This window comes from Lonchura striata, chromosome 1 (assembly GCF_046129695.1).
Source record: "Lonchura striata isolate bLonStr1 chromosome 1, bLonStr1.mat, whole genome shotgun sequence".
Lineage (NCBI taxonomy): Eukaryota > Metazoa > Chordata > Aves > Passeriformes > Estrildidae > Lonchura > Lonchura striata.
Genome location: NC_134603.1, coordinates 74,049,439 through 74,073,529, shown reverse-complemented (window position 1 = coordinate 74,073,529; position 24,091 = coordinate 74,049,439). Strand labels below are relative to the sequence as shown.

The window sequence follows — 24,091 nt, the reverse complement described above, 5'->3', positions numbered from 1 at the left end:
ATCAATTAGCATTACTACTGTGAAATTAGTTTTAGACTGTCAGGTAGCAAGAAAATGTAGAAATACTTGAATTTATCCCCTCACCTTCATGCATTTGAGCAAACATGGGAGAAAGGTTGTGTGTACATATTTGATTAAGTTTTGGAAGGATCAGCCTAGAGAGGAGCAAAGTGATTTACAGTTCTGACCCATGCAAGAAACTGTTGGGACTTCTACTCGATTATTTCTCTTACACTCTCACAAGCCCTTTAGCCAAGTACTTGCTGCCTCATCTCCATGCTTTCAAGTGATTCAGCTCCTTGGCATTTCAGATACTGAACATCTTCCCTGCAAATGGGGAATGCAATGTGGTGTCCAGTTAGAAACCTCATTAATCTATTCTGTCTTGAGGATTTGGCTACTGTAAGCATTTCTGCCTTACCAGAAGAAATAGTTGTGCCACACCACGAATAAAAGGATCATGGTGATTTCTTTCATGTGAACAAGGAAATCTGTGGATTTATCAGTGTTCATGTGCTCAAACGAAAACGTTGCACAAACTAAGATACTTTGTAGAAATCACAATTTTTAATTCTGGAGCAGAAAGTTTCTGATGGCAATAATGCCTTTCAGATTTTGAAATGCTTGTTTTGACAAAGCACAAGTGTTTTTGGCACTATGTTTTGCGGTGTTGTCGTTCCAGAAGGTCAGTTACCAACCACTGCACTAGAATTTATAAATGGATGGTTATGTAAGAGACAACTTTCTTAAAGTGGCTTGTGTTACTGCATTAACTACGGTGGGCCTTTGCTGTCTTTTTAAGGTTGACCAAGGTTACATTATTTTTGGGGGAGGGGAGGGTGGTTTGGTTTTTTTTTTTAGGAAGTCTGACTGCAGAATTTTAGAGTTTTAATAATAATTGATTTTTTCAATGCATTCCACAATGTCAAATTGCAGATTAATACTGCCAGTCTTCATTCCTCTTCCACATAATTTACAGCAGTAAAATTTTATAGTATATTGTCCATTTCATCCAGGTTAAAGCAGTGGCGGATCCTCCCCTGTCTAAGGTCATGCTTACAGCTCTCCTGAACTGGAAATTCAGGATATCTCCGGAATATCTCCTTTTCTGAATATCTCCTTTTCTGCTTGTGAGCACAATCAATTACCCCTGAAGATCTCAGAGTAGCTACTGTGGTGTATCTCCATTCCTGATATTCATTGCTTACTTTCAGGAATACCTTTTTATAACAAAGAAAATCTTAATCATGGCTAGCAGCTCTTTAAGAAACAGTACAAACCATATTTTTCTCAGAACTGAAGTCCTGTATAGCTTTATTTAGCCTTCTCTGTAGCCCTTACTCCTGAGTTTAAAGATAAATGAAAGAAAATGAGACTAGCTGAGTTGGTCAGAGTGCTAACAATGTCGAGGTTGTGGGATCAATCCCTGTATGGGTCATTCACTTAAGCACTGGACTCAATGATCCTTGTGGGCCAACTAAGAATATTGTGTGATTTTATAAAATGTATTTAGGAACTATATTTTGCTGCCACCATCTCTACCTGTGACATTTAGTGTCAGAAGTTGAAGCCATTGCAGAGGCCACTGGATTTGTGTTCATTTTTTATCTTTTATTGGCTGTCTTTGTTTTGCATCTCTGCATTGCTTTATTATCAAAGGTTACAAGCTGGCTTTACTAAAGTCATAGCAAATTTGGAATGAGAGACAGTAAAGTCCACAGGAATAAATGTCACAACAAAAATCTGGTCATTCTCAGGGGACACAACTCCAGCTGCTGACCACGCCAGTATTTGAAATTCCCTGGGTGACAGAGTTCAGTGTCCTTATTTCTTGTCAGTATACAAAGAAAGAACATAAAAAACACAGACAACTCTCCAAACTCCTTCAACTTTCTCAAATCTTACTTCACCAATGGTCTCATTACAGCCTTATTGTATTAAAAAAGATCTCACAAGTCTTATCAAGAATATCCGTACTTTAAAAAAACAGCATTAACTTTAGGATTTAATCTGTTTTATTTTGACTTTACTTTTGTAGACCACATGAAGGTAAAGGACAGCTTTTAGAGTAATAAGAGCTCATCTACTCATCCAGTGGAGCAATTTGTTTTGACTTCTTCGATTTTGCCCATCTCTTAACTCCAAAACTTTTTTTTTTTTTAATCTTCAGGCTGCTGGCACAAAAAATAACAATTGGAAAATGACATATTGGCAAAGAATAACAATTGGGAAATGGCATATTGGTAAAGAATAACAATTGGGAAATGGCATATTGGCAGATAGTTGCTCAAGAAGCTTTTCACCTTTTCAAGGTCAGGTTTAGTTCCCATTTCAGTTTGTTTCAGACATGGATGGAAGTATTACTGCCTGCAAAGGAAGATGTTGGACCACCACAGGCAGACTTTATGAAATCCTCCCAAGGGCCTTGTCCTATCCATGGTACTGCATTGAGCCTTTGTCCTGGAACAAAGATTTTTTTGTTTGCTCCAGTGAGGTGGAGATTAATGTCTCCTTCATGATTGTTTAGGTTTCACACAAAGGGTCTGTTCTACATGAGTGGCTGGAGCAGCCAGAAAAGAAAGCATCAAAAATTGTCCCTGCAGCAATGTTTCTGCTCAAACTCCATATTCACAGTAGGAAGAGCAGCAAGGAGAGCAGAAAACCTGGGACAGAAGAAAGTTACTAGGTTGGGAGATTGACAGTTTTCAAAAAGAGACCAGAAATCTGACATCTTTGGTTTATTTAGCCTTTTTAGAAGTGAAGTAAAAAATTCTTCTTTCTGTAAAAAAAATTAGTGGCATAATTAATTGGGTGTATATAACGACTACCTTAAACAATTTAGTGACCCAACCCAGCTGGGAAAATCCCACTTAAGTACTTTCAGCAGCAGCTGGGGAGAAAGCAGATGTGGCATTGTGTTAATGCTATCAGAGCATCAGTGAATTGTGCAGCTGCTGGACAGGCCTTTATTTCTAAAGAACATAGTGCTCTGTCACTCTGGAAAGCTGGGGAAGGTGGGAGGAAATTTAGATATCTATAAACCAGTTATTTCAGGAGAAGATACAAAGTTAGAGGGTGTTCCCACAAGCAGGTTGTGGTTCCCCTGCCACTTGATAAATTTTATGAAGGCTGATTGCAGCTTTGCACCTCCTGCACAGAACACAAAGTGCACAAAAATCTATAATGACTTGATGTGCCTGAGGGATCATCATTGTCAGAGAATGTCTTTGTGATTCAAGTCATCAACATTATCATAAATCAGTTTCAGATGTGACTGCGGTTTGACATTTTTACTGCTCACAGATCCGGCTTTTGGTTCATGGGACCCCACAATTTTTCAGGTTGCAAAGGCCTCAGGAGTTCATTAGGTCCAGCCTTTGTGCAGAGCAGTGTCTGATGTGAAGTCAGAACAAGTTCCCTGGGGCTTTGGACAGTCTGTTCCTGAAAACTTTACATTTCACACACAGGAAAAGGGCCCAGTTTCTGACCTTTTCTGAGTTACGTGGCACATGAACACACATATAAGGTGTCTCAACAGAGTATCAGACTGCAGCAACCTTGACCCTGAGACTTGCTCAGTTGGTTAGAGCATAGTGCTGATAACAGTAAGGTTGTGGGATCAATCCCTATGTGGGCCATCCACTCAAGAGTTGGACTTGATAATCCTTGTGGGTCCCTTACAAATCAGAATATTCTGTGGTCCATTACTTAACGCCTCAGAGTCTCAAACAATTTGGGATTATGAATTTAGGTTGCTTGCTGTGTATCAAAAATTCCTCAAAACTGCGGGTGTGGCTCTGCAATGACTGCTGTCTGACAGGAAATACAGCAAAGATATCATGAGTCTGCAGGCTCATTCTGACAAGGAACAGGTTGTGGTGTGCAGCAGGCTTCTCCAGCGAGGTGGTGCTGCTGGCCTCTAGTGTTGTATGAAACCCAGTAATTCTTCCACAGATTCCAAAGAACTTTATTATTGTTTATAGAACTGTGTTTCAAAAAAAGGAAAGAAAATAGCAACCAACCTAACTGAAAAAAAATACCAATAAGTCTTTAAAGACAACAAGGTCAATTAGATACAATTTCTCTTCAACAAGCAATAATGCCTTTACGGTAAAACCTAGACTTTATGATTTCTTGGCCCACAATAAAGCACAAAAGCCCTTCTTTGTGTAAGTCAATGGTAGCTGCATCACCTTCCTTCATAAGAACCCTGTTCAATTCTTTCTGTATTTTTCAACTAGCGTGGTAGCTTCAAGAGGTATTAGGACTTTGTATTCTGTGCCACACCTCTATTCAACATGGAAGCACACCTCAAGGGGAATCTGAAAAGGGGTGTAACTATTAACTTTTCTGTTTTTTCAGTACTAGTAAGTAGTTAACAATTACAAACTGTCATTATTTTTACTCTTCAGAAAAAACAGAAGTGCAGTTTCTTTTAACAATAAGATGCTAGAGTAAGATTTTGAGTGAAAAGCTCCAGTACTATGTAGTCATTTAGAGAACTAAATTTTCAAGGTCAATGAAAGTATGAATTTGAAATAGCTGTAAAAATTCTGTTTACTCCAACAAATTAAACAACTTTTTTTTCCAATATCTTACAAAATAGATTATTGAACAGAGAAGAGAAATCCCACATTTGACATGGATGTTAGTTAGAACAATATATTATCTTGACTTCAAAAATATATCTGTGAAACTAGCTCATCTTGTGTAATACAAACTCTGAAAGGAGACAGAATTATGGAAGTTCTGCTTGTGTCAGAAAGAGGGAGACCATGGAGACATTTGGTAATTCAGGAGATCCAACCTCATAAGACTCAGGCTACTTTTTGATCTGTTTATTGTACAGTTCAAAAGGCTAAATCATGTGATTTGTATTCCTCCATAGTAGTAAAAGTTCTAAACTTAACTGATACTATCCTAAAGATCCAAGGTGTAATTCAAAGCTGAGATGCATATTAATTTTCAAAGTAGGTTTCCTCTGCCCTCACTGGGCACCATGTAGGATAAATGATAATAGGAAATTAACAAGGCATGGTTTAAATTAAGCTACAATCCTCAATACATACATAGAATAATATCTTTAGGGTAAAACTTAGCCAGCCATACTTCTGCAAATATATCAACAAATTATAGGAAACATCTGCTGAGAGGTTTTTTGCAAGAGAAAAATTGGAACTGCATTTCATCACAGAATAACCTTTACTACGTTAACCATCTTCCACAATAAAATCTGTTATTCCAGACTCATTCCAGGTTGGCACATGTCTAATTTCTTTCTGAGGAACATAAAGCCATACCATGTCTCTGTCATCTGCCAGTGTTACTTCTTCCTGAAGACTGCACGAAGTCTAGAAAAGTACTGTTGTTCATAGCTCACTGGGATACTATTTTGTGCTTTATATTTATCAATGAATGTCTCAAAAAATAGGCAGTTTTCTACAAGTGCTGAAAAGCAAATTAGTCTGGCACCCTGCAGATTACTATGCACATGACAATAGCCTTTGCTAGCATAATGTATTGTAATGCATTATGTAGTGGGTCTCTGAGGTTTAGTAATCCCTGTCAGCAACCAAAATAAATAGAAATAGCTTCCAGGAGATGCAAGGCCTATGAAAAGGCTGTTATTTTTCAAGAACTAGAAGCATTCAGATTCACACATGCAGCCTTTGAAACAAAAGCTCATGAACAATCTTTCACCACAATAATTTGTGAAAGTCAAATGCTATAATTGTACTTAAAAGAATAAAGAGACATTGAACTGAATACTAGCAGTTCTGTACTTTCCCTTGGTGACAGCAGAAGATTTTAATTCTGACTTTTGAATATACTTAGACATTTAATTTGTTAGCTGAAGATAGCCAGGTTCCAGGTAAAAATAGGCACACCTCTTTGAGAAGGTGTCTAAGCCACATTTTTTACTTCTAATGCACAACTGTGTTGAAAAAATACCACTAATATTGGATAACAGAGTATAACCTTCATGGGATGAAGATGCACCAGGATTACCGAACTCCTGAAGCCATAACTCCCATGCAGACTGGGAAAAGCATCTCTTACACTATACTTGCCCTGCTTTTTATGCCCTTCCCTTTGGCATCTCCCAGTGACCTTTAGCAGGGAGATAGTACTAATCTAGCTGGAGCTTTGATCTGAGATAGTACAGTTGCACTAGTTTCTTTATGGTGCTGTGAGTTGTTGACTCACAGTAAATTTAGTAAAGTTTTTCAAGTTTTACTCATGTAGAACAATTAAAGGCACAATACCAAAACCACAAACTCTTCAGATCAATTGAAATTACTAAAACATCTTCAGAAATGCTTAGGGAACTGTCTTTAAGAATAGTATCAACATTTGATAATACATACTACTGTCATTATGCAGAACCGCTTATTCTCTGGATCATTCCACTCTGCTGTTTACACCTGCATTTCTTCCTGTATTTTTAAAGCACTCATTGTCAGTTGAAGTTCCAGTTAAATGAGCAAAGTCTTTAACAAAACTATCCTTTAATATCATGCTGCACTCATACCATAAAGCAACAGCAAATCAAATAAGCTCTGTTGCTAGAATTCTACAAGAAAAATCCTTATTCCCAAAACATTGAAATGCCTTGGCCTGAGCAGATTTGCCAGGTTTCCAACACTCAACAGCCAACTGCAATTGCAGCCTGAAGCTGCAGTGTCACTCTGCACGCACATTACTTGCCTCTGCAGAAGCTTTCACTGTTTAGTCTTCATCTCTTGATTAGATTAAATGAAGGTATAGCTGTCAACCTAACCAAGCAATTTATTCTATATTTAACCTTGCAGACGTGCATAGAAATGGAAATGGAGGAGAAAACAGTGTTAAATCAGGAGAAAGATAGGAAACATCCTATTGGTAAATCTACTTCCTAAAATCTTTTTTGACTGGAGTCACAGGAAGTTAGCACTGCTTATTCCAGTAGAGCCAATCTCTAATTGTCTGTGCCACGTTTTCCTGGAATACTGTTACCATCTTCACCAGTCTTCTGTCAGGCATCACCTTTCACTAAGGTTATGACAAACATCCTAAAGACCACTCAGAATCAGAAAAAGCTGACTTCATCCTATTTTCAGAATAAACCATCTGTAACAAAATCAGTAGCTGAAATACCTTTCTGCTTTGCATGTTTCATGTTATTCTTTGCCTGAAGTAGAGCCTGGGTTGTTTCCCACTATATTTTGTCTTTGAAATAGTAAAGTTGCAAGCACTCTAGGATTTAAATTTCAGAGGACTTGAATGATGCAAAGCATTAATTTATTTTCCTGAGCCTTTGTTCCCTTTGTTCCCTCTGGGCATTGAGAATATCATCTCATAAGATGATGGAGAGGGCTCTCTTAGCAAAATGAAACTAGTTACCAGTACTGCAACCAAAAAGGTGGAAGGATGCCAAGTCAAAAATAGAAGATCCTTCTGCTGCCGTGTCTCACCTCTTCAATCTGCTTATTCTTGAGCTTAGCAGTCTTTACTCACCAGCTGCTGTATAAGTGCTCTTTGAAGCCATTTACCAGCACAACTCTCTGCTGATCAGGGTGGGAAAGACTGCAGTTTGCAACAGCTGAGTAGGAATGACCACACACCACCTGGGTGTGAGTCATTCTCCCTGATTGGCAAAGCGACCTTACTCCAGTGGACGAGGGTGGAGATTGACTCTGTTCTTATTAGGGCTAGAAGGAAACATTTGGAGAGCAGAATTGAGTATGGTACCTTTGGTCACTCATTTTCTTTCCTGTCTAACTGTATTCAACACTTCCAAGTGGCTGTTGAAGAGGGAAAGACTGTTCTGCTTGCCTTTTGCTGGCAGTGGGCAGGCTCTGTTGTTAGCATACATATATGGAATCTGGCAGCAGCAGCAGCAACTATACTGCTCATTAGGACACGAAATGCCATTGTGCAGTGCAAGCAGTGTAAAGGTCCTTGCTTTCATGAAAACAGCAAATTATAAATTAAGAGTGGACATCTTTGTATCTTACTTTATTTATTGGGTTTTGAAGAAAGATTTGACAAAATATTCCCTGTATGACTGCTTTACAGTTCATTTGCAGTTAGTACAAGTGACTGCAGTCTGCCTAAGGGTGTGTTTAGCAATAAAAGAATTCACTCTGTTGTTGTGCAGTTACTTTTTAATAAATGAATTCTCAACCACACAACCCCGTCTGCTGTAGATTGTCCCCTCTGCTTCAGTCATACCCTGTACAAGTAGACTGGCACAAGAAGTGCACAGTTCTTTTGTCTTCTGCTCTTACCTTCCTCCATTTACTGTTCTCTGTAGAGGTGATAGAGATACACCACAAGACAGCATCAAAGTAGTCAAGTAAAACATGCAATTGTAACAAAAAAAATAGTAGTTCCTACCCTAAGAAGTGGAGAAGAAAACTGAAGATGGAGCTTTATGTAGGAATGTGAAATGTTTTGTTCACCACACAGAGGGTCAGAACACGGGACCTCCCGCAGGCCACTCAGTGACAGGTCTTGGGAAGCTTCTGCAGTGTGGAAGCTAAACAGAAAGGACACTTCCTGACACCCTACCAAAGAATGAGAATGAAATCCCAGCTGTCTTAGAGGTGGTAGGACTTCAGAGACTAGTTTGAAAAGTCATCTGAACATGTAAGGGTGTGACAGCTGGATTAAAAGAAAAGAGCTAGCGGCTATGATACTAAGTGGTAGGCTAAATTATAACAGAGTGGTTATAGAGTCTTACACACTGTATTGTACAGCCAATGTGCAAAATTTACAGGATACAAGAGGTACCCTCTGGTACTCCTGCCAAGAGGAGTGTCAGAGCATTTAAAATCCCCAGTTTTGCACCAGTCAGCTCAATTCCTTAATAGCCACTTTACAATAAATAACAATATAACAATAACAAGAATAATTGTTACAGGAATATTGTTACAAGAATAACAATAAGAAATAATTTTTAAAATCACAAAATCAAATAACAAAGTAGTTATACCTGAAGATACATTTTCTTATAGGGAAAGTCCTGTAAGGACTGTCAGGACTGTTCTTCAGTGAGTGCTTTGACCTGCAGCTGCCAACAGTCTCTTCAGCTCAGATGGAAGCCTCTGGACTGACCAAAAAATTAAACAGCATGTACTACCACTGTACCAATTGCCATGGGTTTTTCATGGAAATCTTTCTTTCCTGTATGGACTAAAGAGCACACATTTTAGTGAAAATAACAAAACTTAGTGGATTTGTAGCCTGAGAACACCATGTCTGCATGACTGTGCTGAACACCTTTGCTTTGCTATCAGGCTAATTGCATACCAACAGTACTCTTTTCAGCAGAAAATTTAAACCCCTAGTCTTAGATTCAGGTCTGATCTCTGTGTCTTGGAGTACTTCAACTCTTTAATTACTAAAAAATTTGATAATCTGTTTAGGAGTACAAGTGTTTTAACCAGATCAAGTGCTGGGGTTTTACTGTTTGAATAACAATAGACTATTCAAGTACAACCACTTGTAGAAACCATAAAAATTCTTTCTCTATGCATCACACTTGGTATGTGAGGAAAATTAAGAGTAGGAATTGCGTCTGAAGTTATCTCTCTTATGTACACGTGTATTTGAATGCAAGCTAAATATAAATATATAGTATGTATATTTACCATTAGTAATCTACTCATAAGTAAACAAATATTTTAGTCCAGTTAAAAGGTAGGAGGGCCTACCTTTTCTTGTGCTTCCCTTCTGAAATATAAAGGTTTTTTAATTTTGTTCTTTCTAGCTCTGTTTTGTGATGTTTTGGACACCAAATGTGTCAGAGAAGATTTTAGTTGATATAATTGGAGTAGACTTCGCTTTCGCAGAGCTGTGTGTTGTTCCTTTGCGGATCTTCTCCTTTTTTCCACTTCCAGGTAAAAAAATAAAAGTAAAATAAAAGTTCGTAACCTTGGTGACTCCTTCAGAGCATAAGCATTATATAATAAAAGTTAATACTTCTATCAAAGAGAAAGACAAGCTGGACAACAATAATCAAAATGTTTCAAATTTCTAGCTCTGTAATTAAGTGCAACATCTTTTAGTGTTTTCTGCTTATATGACAAGACAGTTTCATAATAAAGGTAAACTACAAATACAATATTAAGTACATGTAAATACCCTTTTTGTGCCTGTTACACCATGTGCTGCGCAGGAGCCAGATGGAAAATTTTCCTTGGTAGAACTTCTCTTTAAGGAAGGGGATAGTTTGGGAGTTTTTTAATGAAGAAAACAGAATGGACTGACTAATAAATTGGTTTTAAGAGAACAGCTCTTAGGAACAAGTGCTGTCCATAACTAATTTTTTTTTTTTTTTGTGTTCTTCATTTTCCCAAATCAGTATATTAGAGCAATTTGAACATAAGATCTACTTCTTTTCTAGTAGGGTGCAAAGTTACCAGCAGTAAGTTTTGTACTGGTTATTTCTGAGCAGTGCTCTCTGCATGGAAAAGCTGCATATGAGATGACTGACTTTATTTTTTTTACTACTCTTGCCTCTTTTTCTCCCCTGTTTATGAACAGTGACTGTCAGAGCACACTTGACTGGTTGGCTGATGACTCTGAAGAAGACATTTGTGTTGGCACCCAGTTCAGTGCTGCGGATTATTGTCCTCATCACCAGTCTCATCGTGCTGCCTTACTTAGGGTAAATCATTCCTCACAGAACCCCTGGATTTGCTTTCCTCTTCATTCCTCTTCCCTGTCACTTGATAGCTGAATTTACATACCTCGGAACATTTTCTCCAAATATTAACCATGATACAAAGCCTAAATAGTGTCACTATCTGGAAAAGAAACATTTACAAATTTACAAGTGTGACTGCTCTAGATAGGCACAATAGTGATATCCCTTTGGAAAAAATACACAAATGTAAAAGAGGCAAAAACATACCCTAATATTTCTATGTTATTAAACTCACTGTTAAGAAAGCTAATGGAACAATGTCTTGTTTATAAGTTTAATGATCTGTTCTACAGCACTCTGTACAAGACTTTAAATTCTTAGTCCATAATTTGATTCAGTATGCTTTTTTTATTAAACAGTGTAACCATTAAAAACAAACAAGTCCTTTAAAATACCAGTTATTCTCTTAGGCAGTGTATTGTGTCTTTGAAGAAAATACTTCTAGCATCAGATTGGTTATATATGCCAGTGAAAATGTAATTATGAATCATGCATTCTCACACAACAATGACTGCTTTCTTTCTATGCCTCCAACAGAGTTCATGGAGCCACTCTTGGAGTAGGATCCCTTCTGGCTGGTTTTGTAGGAGAATCCACCATGGTTGCAATAGCAGCCTGTTATGTTTATAGGAAACAGGTAAGAGTTAGTCTCTGTGGGATCTGATGAAAGCAGGTGATGAATGTAGTGTATTTTAGTTCAGATTAAGTTACACTTCAACAACATAACTCCCCAGAATCCTCACTTTGGTTTGCTTCCCTGTCAAATCTCAGGAGTGTGCAGCTTGGAAAGTCTTTGAGCTGAAATAAAACCAAAGGGTGCCCTCAGCTGTTAATGGGCATCTAGGCCGTGGGACATGCTGGTGTGCAGTCAGAGAGTCTTTTGCTCCTCAAAACATGTGTATCATAGATATCCTGTCCTTACCACCAGAAGTTTTGCACTGTATATTTGCTGCTGCAGTACAATTTAGCATATTTATGTAGGCATAGGAACTACTCATCCAAGTTTACAGTATGTGTATCTATATGTATATAGACTCATAGAATCACAGGATTACAGAATGATAGAATGGTTTGGGTTGGAAGAAACCTTAAAGTTCCAACGAGTTCCAAATTCTTTCCCATGGAAGGTGTTATGTAGTGTTACATAGTGTATAAATTCATATCTGTATGTATACAATATGTAGTACATATATATATATCTATATACTTTTATTTCTTTATAAAACCAGCTCTGCTAAAAATCGACAAATACAGGTGCTTATGGTTTTTTGCTATCCAGAGGAGTGGCTTAAAACAAGACAATACTCCTGCAGCAGATGACAGTAAGAGCTTATAAATAAACAAGTGCTTTTTTACATACTTTAAACACTGCAATCCTTCATGCGTGGAGTAGTGGTGAAACATGGATTTTGAAGAAGATTCCACTAAATTAGGTGAAACTCAGGATAAATACTGGCTAGGTGACTGGTACATTGCAGTACCTGCGTGTTGTTCCCTTTCAGTTATGTGTTCAACGCACCAGGTCAAGATCCAAGCAGAACCAGCAAGGTGTGTACATCATTCTGTAGTATAGAAGGACTCTCTGGATGGGAACAGAAAATATAGTCTATGCAGTGACTTTTTTTTTTTAATTTGATTTCTTACAAAGTGCCAAGTGGAAATACCCACCACTTCTTTTTTGAAAAAAAAAAACAAAACAAAACAAAAAAAAAAAAAAACCAACAAACTATAGAAGATGGAATATCTAAAAGCTTTGTATTGGAGCAAACTAAAATCAGTTTTGATATGTGCTGACAGTGCAGGCCGTGGTAAGAGGTCAAAAGTGTATAAGGTTCATAAGACAAGAGAAGAATCATAATGTCTGTCATTATTAATTTGAGAACCAAAGAGTAAAACTTCAAGACACTGAAACGGCTTATCTTGACCTTTGGTTTCACAACATCCACCCTGCTAGTTTGTTAACATAGTAGCTCACATAGTCTTTCTGGCCAGGAACATTGTGCTTAATTTTTCTAAGTGGTGAGTGCAGGTAGTAGGAGTAATAACTGTGCTAGCCTAATTTATTCTTTAGTCAGTGTGACAGTGGCAGAGCCAACCAGTAGCTCTATTACACCAGGTTATTCTGACCTGCAGTTGGAAAGATGCAGATCAAATATTGCATAGACACCTCAGAAATTTTGGAACTCTCAGCTGAATCAATAATACCTGTGGGGATATTCTGTCAGCTGTACAATTGTTTTCAGTAAGACTAGTCAGCCTGCTGAGAAATGAGTAATAAGGAACAGATGCTTCAACTTGTTTTGTAGGAACCTGAACTCTTCTTAGCTTTACTAATCCATGACATCCTGGATGAATCATAGGACTCTTGAATGACCTCCTACTCCTGCTGGCCAAAAATACTCTAATATTACTTTGCTTTGGTGAGGCAAGAGATCACAGTGGATCAGCAACACTAAGAAAAGCTAGAATGCTCACATCTTGTAAAATTCCTGAAGTTTGACATTTGAGAAATTAGGTTGCTACCTCACCTCCTTCCCTAGAGAAGCTTTTCTTCTCTCACTTTTTGGTTTCCTTCCTTTTTTAAAATAAAAAGTCTGTGATGTAAGAGATTCCAGATGCTCTCTTCTCTCCAGTCTTGCTGAAGCCTGTTTTGGATGTTGCTTAGCATAAGAAATGCTTGACTGCATGTATGTTAGAAAGGAGAAAGCTGAGCCCCAGAAAAGCTATGGAAATCATCTAAGTTAAGCCAAGTCATTAGTGGCAAGCCACAAATATGACACAAATATTCTAGTTTTTAATAACATACTCTAAACAAACCATATTGTCACCTCACTTCTCCCAGTGGCCAGAATTGATGGGAGTGTGTTCATGCACAACTTACTGATAGGTTTCTGGATGCTTGTTTCAATCTAGAAAAAGAAGAGGAATGAGAATGAGACAGCTGCAGAAGGTGAAGACTCTGCAATGACTGACATGCCTCACACAGAGGAAATGACAGACATCGTGGAAATGAGAGAAGAGAATGAATAATAAATAGGATGCAATTGTTCTCTGCAGGGACGATTGGAGTGACACTTCAGCATCTTGTCGTCTCTCATACTTTTTTGTTTGTCTGTTTTTATTTTTGTAATAAAGAGGCCTTGATTTAAAAGGTTTCAGATAAATTCTCTAGCATACTGAGTATGCTCTCACTGATGAGGGACCTAAAAAGAGGTCTTTGCTTTTTTTTTTTCCCCAATTGAATTTTTTTTCTCACTCCATGCAAGCATAAAAGATACAATTGCATCACTGTAGAGTCTTCCTTACTTATGCATCCACCTTCTCTGGACAATCTGCATTTGTCAACCAAAGCCCTGCTCCTGTGCGCCTGTGTGTGTGCGGACCTACGCTCGCACACGCACACCGCCACGTGCCACTGGCTCAATGCTACTGCCATAACCCCACTCCCTGCCCTCTCTCCTTTCCTTCCTTTTCTTTATGAGAAATGGAAAAGAAGTTTGGAATACAGAGCTTTATTTTACTTGCTTGAAAATGACTTTGCTACATAAACTAATATACTATGGTGAACTATATCTTTTTGTTTGGCCTCATCACCAGAGCTTATACTGCAGATGGTACAAGACAGGGAGGAACATGGGAGTCTCCCCATAAAAAGCGGAGAAAACCAGGTTCCTCTCTGATGTTGAAAGTGTGTGGATGTGTATATACACACACAGGTACAAGAACAGAGACATATATATATATATATATATATATATATATACATATATATATATATATATATATTTATATGCATATACATATGCATATGATAAATAAAATACACACAGGACAAGAGCTCTGTTAGCTTTCATTCCATCAGAAAAATAGTAATCTTTTGAAAAATATAAACATTCAATTCAGAATTTTCTTGAATCATTAATTCCCACCTTACATATTATTTTCTTTAGGAAAAAAAATCACGCACTTTCCTCTTGTGAGGAGGGTGATGGCAACTGATAGACTTTGACTGTATTTGAATAAAACAAAAATAAATATTGACAAGCTTTACCAAAGTTCTTGTCCGCTGACCTAACTTTAATTTTTAAAGGTTGATTTGTGCTCTATAATTATTTCTGGTGCCTCTATATTAAAAAAGAATAAGATCAGATAACGTATGAAGGATACCATGCTAGATAACATTACTACACATAGTTCCATGAAATCTTTTATATAGAGTTGTACACATACGTGTGTGTGCGTGTGTATATATACTTCTATACACATGCACACACACATACAGAAATGTATGTTTTGCTATAATGTATTTACCTATGCAGTAGATCAAAATACATGTGAAGCTCAAGTACTGATGGTCCTCCAAGCTGAAAATTAAGGACTTATTGATCTGTCGGCTCTCAAGGCAGCATTGTGGGGGAGTGAGGAGCTGTTCATGTCAGCCCTGCAGAGCTGTGCTTGAGGCTGGAGTGCACCTTAAAGAACAGCGTGAGGATGGGTGGGAGACTCAGGCTGGGTGGAAATGAAGGCTGTCTAAGAGGTGAGGGAAGCAGGGAGGTTTTGGGTGTCACCGATGGCTGCTGTGGCAGCAGTTGGCGTTTCTGTGCTCTTCTGTGTTTGGCTGCGGGGCAGCACTTGTTACTGGTCTGTAGTAGCTTGGGTGCTTTCAGATTTAATCATGTCAGAGTCTGGAAACCATTATCCTCCATCCTATATCCATAAATCAGTTAATTTAAACCTTATTAGTAAAAGTATGTTTTTCTAAGTTGTGGAAATTATTATTTAATTGTGGACAAATTCTGTTTCTAGATTTATGTGCCAGGTAGTCCCAGCAGTCAGAGAACTGATCAAAACTAAACATTACTTTAAATGTTTTATCAGTATATGTATATGTAGACATACACATGTGTATAAATATATATATATTGTATATTATGTACATTTATTTTCAACTACAATACATTTCCTATTTTTCCAAGTTCAGCTAAAAATGTCTTTACAAAACTACTGAGTTGACTAGTAACCAGTTATGGCCATCATGAAAGGCATTGTATCAATGAACTTTACATTTTATTGGAAAGATTTGTGTCAATTTGTACCTACATATGCAAATACAATAAGAAAAAATGTAGAAATTACTGTGTTAACTGACAGATTTGCTAAATCAATTTACGGTTAATGAGCAGTGTCGCTAGGATGGTAAGATTAAAACCAGTAACCGTGTTTGCTGTGTCACCACAAGGTAAATACTTTTTGACAGTAGATTAAAACAAATTCTTTTTAAAAAATAAAAAACCCTCAGATAAATTAATGTGTGCAGGGTGTAAACTGTACACATTCCTGAATACAGGTTCTCAAACAGTCATATGTATATAAGGTGTATATAGACAGTTACAGATCACAGTGGCCATTTGAGGTCTCCTCCATTCATGTAGTTTTGGTTTCTCCAGTACATTTGTCTCCAAGTCCACAAGATGCAGTTTTTCAGGAACTGTAGAGATGAAGCAGGAAAATATTTTTGTGTAATGTGTGCATTTCGTTTGGTACATGACTGAAATTCAAACAGCAGTACTTTTGAAGAATTTTGAGACTTACCAGTGTAGCTTTCAATGTAATGATTGCACCAAAAAGTAAAAATCTGAAAACAAAGGATAACACTGAGGCTTGTACTTTAGATAAAAGATAAACAAAATTTTTTTAAAAATTAATTATTGGTCATACAGAGCTAAACTAATGGCAGTGTAAAATATAAAGTTTCAATGGTGTATGTAATACTTATTAGTCCTTTACTTTGCAAGATACTGAATGAGCATAGGAGTGGCAGGATTTGGGCTAGAATTGAAGCAGTGACATAAGGACACATGCATTGCATCTCTTTCTGCTTCCTGCAGGTCATGTATTTCTTTGTATTTTTCTGCTGGATTAACAATATGTGATGATATTTCTGCAGGGAGTGGGTCCCAGCCAGGCCTTCATGCTGGACGAGGTACTTGCTGGTGGACAGGCAGGGTGCTCAGCAAGGAGGGAGCTCTCCCTCTGTCCCTTGCAGACACAAAGCCTGCTTCTGGGAATGCTGACAGGAGCTTCAACAACCTGCTGAAACCTTGCTCCTGCCTGTTAGTGGCAAATTGAGTTGGGCTGGTGAAGCAGCCAGTGTGATGGGCTACAGGCTAGGAGTGGGCAGACATCCTCATGTGTCCAAAGCCCCAGTCAGAGCATCACTTGATAGTGTCTATCAGGTAGATGCTGGCACTTCTTTCTTTCCAAAAGTACTTTCTTGAGTTCTAGTACAATGCTGTGTCTCTCTTGTGCTGTTGCTTATGAAATGGTTATCTATCTCTGTGGTAATTATTTTGCAATAGAAACCCATCCAGTTTCTGTGTCAGAGAGCTGGAGCACTGTCATCTCAGTGAATTCATGTGGAAACTTGGCCTTTCCAGACTGAATTACACAATCCAAGTTACAATAAAAAGAGAAAAAAAGTTGATCTGCATCTTACATCTTGTATTGCAGAGCAGCTCACACAGAGGGAAATAAGAGCAGAATGCCAATAAGCTGTGGATTAATGTTCCTCGGCTTTTAATGTTATGTTAGTGTGTCTTGAGCCTTCCTTTTTCAGAATTAAAAGAAAACATTGCAGGTTTTTTCCCCTCACTGCCCTAAGCAGACTCGCACGCTCACCAAGCACAGGACTTGATGGCCAAAGCTCTGCATCTCTCAGCCAGTGCCTGAAGCCATTCGGTGCAGCAGCGGGTTCCCGGGCATGGGGCAGTCTCGCCCGCATCCCCCGGGCACAGCCGCTCCAGGAGGGCTTAGATCCCTGCTTGGTTAGATAGAGCCGCCGAAGTTAGAGGATTGGGTAAGTAACAGAGAAGTCTTTTTGTTTTCTACTCATTTTGCTGCTAAATATTTCCTTTGAGCAGGAGATTTATACCTGGCTCTTGCTCGGTGTTTCACCGAATCTGCAGCCAGGGAGAAGCGGCCCCAGAAGAGGGTTGGCTGATGAATGCAGCTGATTCAGTGGAAGGCCACGGCCCACGAACAGAAACCTTTTGAAGGCAGGAGCGCCTTCTTTTATGGGATGGCGCCGCGTGCTTGAAAAGAAGCAGAAAAGATGCTTTCAGGGTCGGGCAGCCAGAGGCGGCGGGCACGGTTTTGTGTCGGGCTGCAAGGTGACAAGGGAACGGAGCATCCTGCAGTTTCGGCATCCCAGCCCCCCTGCTGGCCCAGTGCAGGACAGCGCGGGGCACGGCGAGGCGGCAGGATGGGCTCCGCCTCCCACCGAGGGCTTGTGGTTGTGGCATGGTTGGCTCGAGTGCGGCTGGTTGTTTCCTGGGGATAGTGGCAGTAACCCTTGGAATGCCATGCACACGTGTACGGGTGTGTATAGGAGAGTGTTGTGCAGGCAAGTTTGTTACGACCTTTGAAAGGTTCCTTGGAACAAGGGTTTGAGTCTAAACATGATCTCATTGTGGGACTAATACTAAGCCATTTTCTAAAATTGCAATTTAAGCAAAAGAATAAATGAAACAGCAGCTTATGTCATTAAGCTAAAACATGATTTAGATTAGTGAGCTGGAATGGGAGAGAAAGAGGACATGTTGAAAAGCTCATAGATACTGTAGATCCCTTCTGAAGACAGCAGCATGGTGTGGAGATGAGGGAACCAAAGGGCAGAAAACACCATTCATTTCCCTTTCAGCTGTCCTGAACAGGAACTGATGAGAAGCAGTGTGTCCACGTAACACCACTTTTGAGTATGTTGGTTTCTCAGTAGAGGAGCCTTTAGAGACAGGAGTGTGAAACATCTTCGAAGATGATTTAGAAAATAAAGCAGAAATAAACCAGCATGCAGGTTTTGTAATGTACAGTAAGGAGGCACTACATGTCTTCAAGTTTCCGAGTAACTGAGAGGGCTGCATTGGGGAAATGTCACTTAAGTATTAATTAAACATGACAAAATTATCACAATTTTGGTAGCAAATTGGCGTGTCCCAAATATCAGTTTAATCATAAAATGTTAGGATTCCCTTCCCTTGTTCATGTTTGGCTTTCTACTAGAGTACAGCAAACCATCTGCTTTGAAGGGAGTAAGGTCCTGTGGAGGGGTTGCAGTGCAGAACAGGCTGTGGGTGCTTGTGTCCCAGGTAGGAAGAGGGGCTCTGAATTTGTTCTCTACCCTGCAATACACTATAGCAGCCTGGCAGCATCGTGAAACAAGGCAGAATCGTCAGCTTAGCAGCAAACTGTGTCCAAGCATGGTCGTAAGCTGCAGCAGCCCTGCAGAGCACTGGGAGGACATGGGATGCAGCGTAGCCCTGGCTCCAAGCTCAGGCTCAGGCAGCTTGTGTGGATTTGTTTTGGAGAGCCAAGTTCAATTGTCAGTGCATAGATGCAATCCTCAGCAAAACCACTGCCAGACTTCTCAGTAAGTGGCACCTTCTGAACAAAAAGGCCAAAGACAAAGTATGGGGGCAGAGAGATCGAGCTTTAGGCTGGGCTTGGAGCGCAGACTTGCACAGAAGGGCATTTTGGCTGTAGCTCCTGCAAATTAATTGTAGGGTTAGAGAATGATCTTCAGTCTCAGCAATTCATAACCATGATATCCAATCCATCTGAGTAAAACAGAAGAGTAGCAGTATAATTCTAGATGCTTTTTTGTCTGTAATCCCAAGAGAAAACTTTTCTTTAGTTTTACCAAACCTTGTCACTGCTCAAAACAATTTATTTGTTTTACCTCATTATTTTCTGTCATTCCGAGTTCAGTGTCTTCAGATATATCCTTATTTTCTTCTGAAGGTTCCTGCTAGGCTTATTTTCTCTGTTGGCATTTTGAAAAGGAAAATGTAATCGTCATGCTGACTGAATGTCAACTAACGCTGTGATTAAAAAGTAGCTTACAACAAAATTCTTCTTTGATTGACTGTTTTTTACTTCACATTTGATAAGCTGAAAAGGAGATTCAAGAAGCAAAAGGAATTGGGGGGAGTCTTTATCTAAAATCAAGAATTAAATTAGTTAACTCAAGTTAATTTCTTAACTCCAGCCACTTTGTGACTTTCTAGTAGAAACATTTACCCAGGTTTTTCCAGCAAAGTTAGCAGTACATCCCCAGAGCAGCACAGAATAGTATGAGGCATGCAGGTTTTGTATATTTTACAACTGAATGTAAAATTAGTTGAAAAGTCTGATTAACAGGGGTAATCCACTAAGTTTAAAATTCATCTGAACATGAGCAGCCTGGTCTTGTATCAAAGGTGGTCCTTCTTTGAATGGAGGGGGACTTAGCAAGAAAACTGCATGCAATCCCCTTACAACCTAAATTGTTCTCTGATTCAACCAGGAATCTAGAGAGGTCCCTGCTTCTTAAAGGACTTAAGATTGCTTTCCTTTTTTTAGGCTTTTAGTTCAGGATTGAGAGACAGTGCCTAATAGGGGCCTACAATGTAGATATGTGAGCAAAAATGTTGAGCTGCACAGATTTTTTTACTGATGACAAAACTTTGGTATTGCACAGCCAGCTTTACAGTACCCTCCCACCCTCCGGGAGCCCACAATGAGAGCAAAGCAAAATAAGCTATTGTATCTGCTGATAAAGTATTTGAGTACTGTACTGCACTTCTCCCATTAACTCTCTAAGAAAAACTGCCCAGAAGCAGCAAGCAATTGCACTTATTACCTGCTCCTCCCACCTCTTTAATGTGCATCATTCAGCATTTAAAAAATCTACCCTTTCTCATAACTTCCCTTGTAATCAAGGTAATGCAAAGTAAATAGTTACATTTACATAATAGAATGGCTTGGCCTATCTGTAAATGAGAGCACAGAAATTCCCTCTTAGGAATGGATGTAAAAATTGGAACAGCAGCTTTATCCATAACACATAAGAAAAAAAACACGCAACAGAAATGTAAAGAAAAAATTGCAGAACTGAAAAAAAAAAAAATGTCATTAACTTTTAAGGAGACTACTGCCTGGGGGGCAAGTAAGGTGTATGTACACATGCAGAAAACAACAGAGTCTGGAACTAATGTTCATTGCTCAATTTTGTACTTTGCTCTCCAAAGCAAATATAACTCTGCGTTTGTGCCTATTATGATGAACAAAAAATCCCTCCTAAGCTATAATGAAACAATTGGAAAGCTACAGGCAATAAATTAACTGGTTACTTAGATCAACAGATTTAATCCACCAAATTTGCAAGCACCACAAAACTGCAAAACAAAAATCTCAAAAAAAGTTAAAGATACCTATTTTTGTAGATGACATTTCCTTGCTTATTACCATCATCAAGTTTTTCACTTTGTTTAATAAAATCATTTGCAATATCTTTGTATATTTTTTAAAGGCAAATGAACAGGATACAAGGCTTAACCTGTGTTTCAAAAGGCAGAAACAGCCCCCACTATCATAGAGGCAATCAAGCCCAAATCATGCCAGGTTTTGATCTTTCAGAACATTGCTCTGTCTGCTCCCTTATTTTAGATAATTTAGGTTATTTTGTGGTGTTACTACCTCTGCCTTAGTTTTGTGAAGCCAAACACCTATGGAGGATTTGTGATAAGAGACTACAAGTTGGGATTGCAGGTAGTGTCAAAGCCCCCTGCGCTGCTTGTGCTGTTTGACAGGGCATTTTACCACCACAGGCCACAGAAATTCAAAGTGGACTTGACTCTTTCTGGTGGGATGGCTGAAATGCATTTCATGGGGTTTGGGCAGCACATCTTAGCAGCAGTCCCTTTGAGAAAGACTTGTTTTCCCTACACGGGAAAGAAACCTTCTGAGAGTGCGTGGGGAGGAGCACATGTGAGTGCAGAGGACTGAGTGTGTATATGTGGACAGAGAGGGACAGATGGCTGCAAATAAATGAGCTGAAATGTCTTTTGAAGGCACTCTGCACTGTTACCCTGCAAGGACCATACTGGTGGGCAAAGAGAGCAATAAGCCCTTCATTTTTCATCTTTAGGGAAAGCTTCTCTGGCATTTAAAGGTTACTGGTCATCTTAGTAGATCATAGTTACTAGAGAAACACAAACTTTGTAGTGCTGGGGGAGCACAAGAGAGAGCAAACTTTGCTGCACCTTTTGCAGTGGCGAAGCCAGTGTCACACAGCCTGCTCTCTCCATTTTTGCACACTTGAGCAAGTTCCAGCCACAAGGTCAGTCTAGAAGGAAATTACAAACATTGAAGAAAACCTAAAGTACAGAGTAGCAGCCAAGAACTGTTTTGTCTTCACAGCAGGAAGTCATCATGGAGGAGAACCAAACAGTGTAGAGGTAACTCCCAGGAACTCTCAGTTCCGATGCAGTTTCTGAACAAAGATAGCTTTGGCCACATCAGTCAAGGTCAGACTGCACCATTTGTAACATGATAATACAAGCACAGAGGGTTCTCCAATCTCAGAGGGGTGCTATAAGGGTAACATTCACTAATGCTGGTGAAAGATGCTTGGATACTACAGGGAACAGTGTCACAGAAATGCCTAAAAATACTGAATTCATATTTGCTTGTTCTAATTGTGCCTTTGGGTTCTCTAAAATTGACTTGTTTTTAGTTTTACAGAAATAAGTAGTAGTGTCTTGAAGTAGTGTCTGGAAGCAGCATCCTAAAATAAAGGCAACACAAAATCTGAAGACTCTTGCTGAGGAAAGAGGGGAAAGGAAGTTTGGGAGACACATGTTTTCCCAGCCTGGCCCTCTGACCATGGATTATTCTGCAGGACAACATCTTGTTCTGTTCTCAGCAGCCTAACAGTGCTGAAAGAGGCAAAAGCAGTAGCTAGCCACACTTTGCCAAAGCTGCCCTGAGATTAAGGTCAATCAACACACTTCTGTAGAGAAAAGGCCCCATTTTTCAGTTTGTTCCTATAATTTGAAGGTAAATCTGACAACTAGGTAAATGCATATTTCACCTTTGAGGTATCAATGGGTTTTCATTTCTTTCAGAATATCTTTCAGCATCACTATCCAATTCTTTCTTAGGATAAAGCTGTCTTTATGCAAAGCAATGTGCCTAATAGCCATCCTCAACTACTTAAACAAGTCAATTTTGCAAGGACTGTAGGTATCAAGCCAGAGCACTGTTTGGAACTACAGTACACGGATCCTAGATTTTAAATGACATGTTACCTCATGCATCATTTTCTATCATACTTGTAGAATTCCAGTTAGTTTATCTCAAAATAAATGTTGCTTTCTGTAATTCGTACACAAGCTAAAGCTGATGGTATGTTTTTTTAATGACTGTTCTGCTTTGCTTTAAACATGTGGGTTTTCTTTAAACAAAAATGAAGGTTAAAACTTTGTACATTTTTAAAATGACTGCTAAGGTCAGAAGTATAAAAGTATATGTTGCATTAAAATTGAGTGCTGTTTATGTATTTAACATAGATGTACCTTTTTGCATTGTTAAAAAGAATGATCAATGCTTTCTTTGAGGGGGATCTGTGCTCCAATATTGTCCGATAGCTTTCATATTCTAATTACTTTAATTAAGTTCTAACAGTTTGCGTATGATTCATGATTCTGATTTCTTCTGTTTTATTAAATCTGATCATCTGACATGGTCTAAAATGCTCTGCTCATTTGGGACAAGCAAAATATACCTCCTGGTGAGAAATTAATCCAACACTCAAATTGTTTTTGAATTACAAGCATGATGCTGCAGTTGCAAGGTCTTAACTTGAAGTTAATGAAATCTAAAGGTATCCATAAAATGATGAAAGGAAAGCTCTTTATTTCTACAGAGCCTCCAAGTGTTGTTTATATGGAAATACGATGGTCAGAATACTTTTTCCACACCAAATAAAATACTTTTATCATTCCTGTTAAACAGATGCTTTGTATTTAAAGGGAGACCATTATTCTCATCAGGCCGAGGCAAACTCAAGTGTCAGGAGAAGATTCATCTATCTGGCAGGTCACCAAAGCAGTTCTTATGAAACTGAAAAAGCATTCTTAATCAAATTTTTTTTTTTTTTAATTTTGATCACATTCCTTAAGTATTCCCAAATGACCAAATGCGAGCCAATCTGAGCCAGTGAGAAGACTGTGAGTGTTTTGACACTTGAGCAGCCACCGGTTTTAAAATGGTCTTGAAGAAGTACCATGGTAAGACTTTGCCCATGACCCCCTGGGATCCTGGTGCCTCAGTTCTCCTTACACTGGTCCACAGCAGAGATCCAGCCTTAGAATCTCCTGCACCTTGTCAGCCCCTCAGTTCCTGCCTGTTTCTTCTTGTCTTCTACCTTTGGGGCTCCATGACCACCCTCTCATGCCCCTGGCATCTGTGATCTGTGAAGGGCTAGGAACTATAGCTCTGTCTCTCCTGGACTTTGGGGCAGGGCTATGCAGGGGACATTCAGAGAACCCTGAACTGGGTCTTGCCATGTCCAGCTCCCCC

The 24,091-nt window shown here is 39.0% G+C and overlaps 1 protein-coding gene across 2 annotated transcripts in view; it reads left to right on the top strand.

Annotated features, from left to right (window-relative positions):
- Window positions 1–23,250, top strand: part of ANKH (ANKH inorganic pyrophosphate transport regulator) — a 106,078-nt gene extending 82,828 nt beyond the window's left edge. For both annotated transcript variants that reach the window (XM_021528938.3, XM_021528939.3), the window contains exons 9-12: window positions 9,755–9,884; window positions 10,531–10,654; window positions 11,231–11,330; window positions 13,607–23,250. In XM_021528938.3, the coding sequence (XP_021384613.1) occupies window positions 9,755–9,884; window positions 10,531–10,654; window positions 11,231–11,330; window positions 13,607–13,723 (471 nt within the window). In that variant the 3' untranslated portion in view covers window positions 13,724–23,250. The remainder of the gene's footprint in view (window positions 1–9,754; window positions 9,885–10,530; window positions 10,655–11,230; window positions 11,331–13,606) is intronic.
- The last annotated feature ends 841 nt before the right edge of the window (window positions 23,251–24,091 follow it).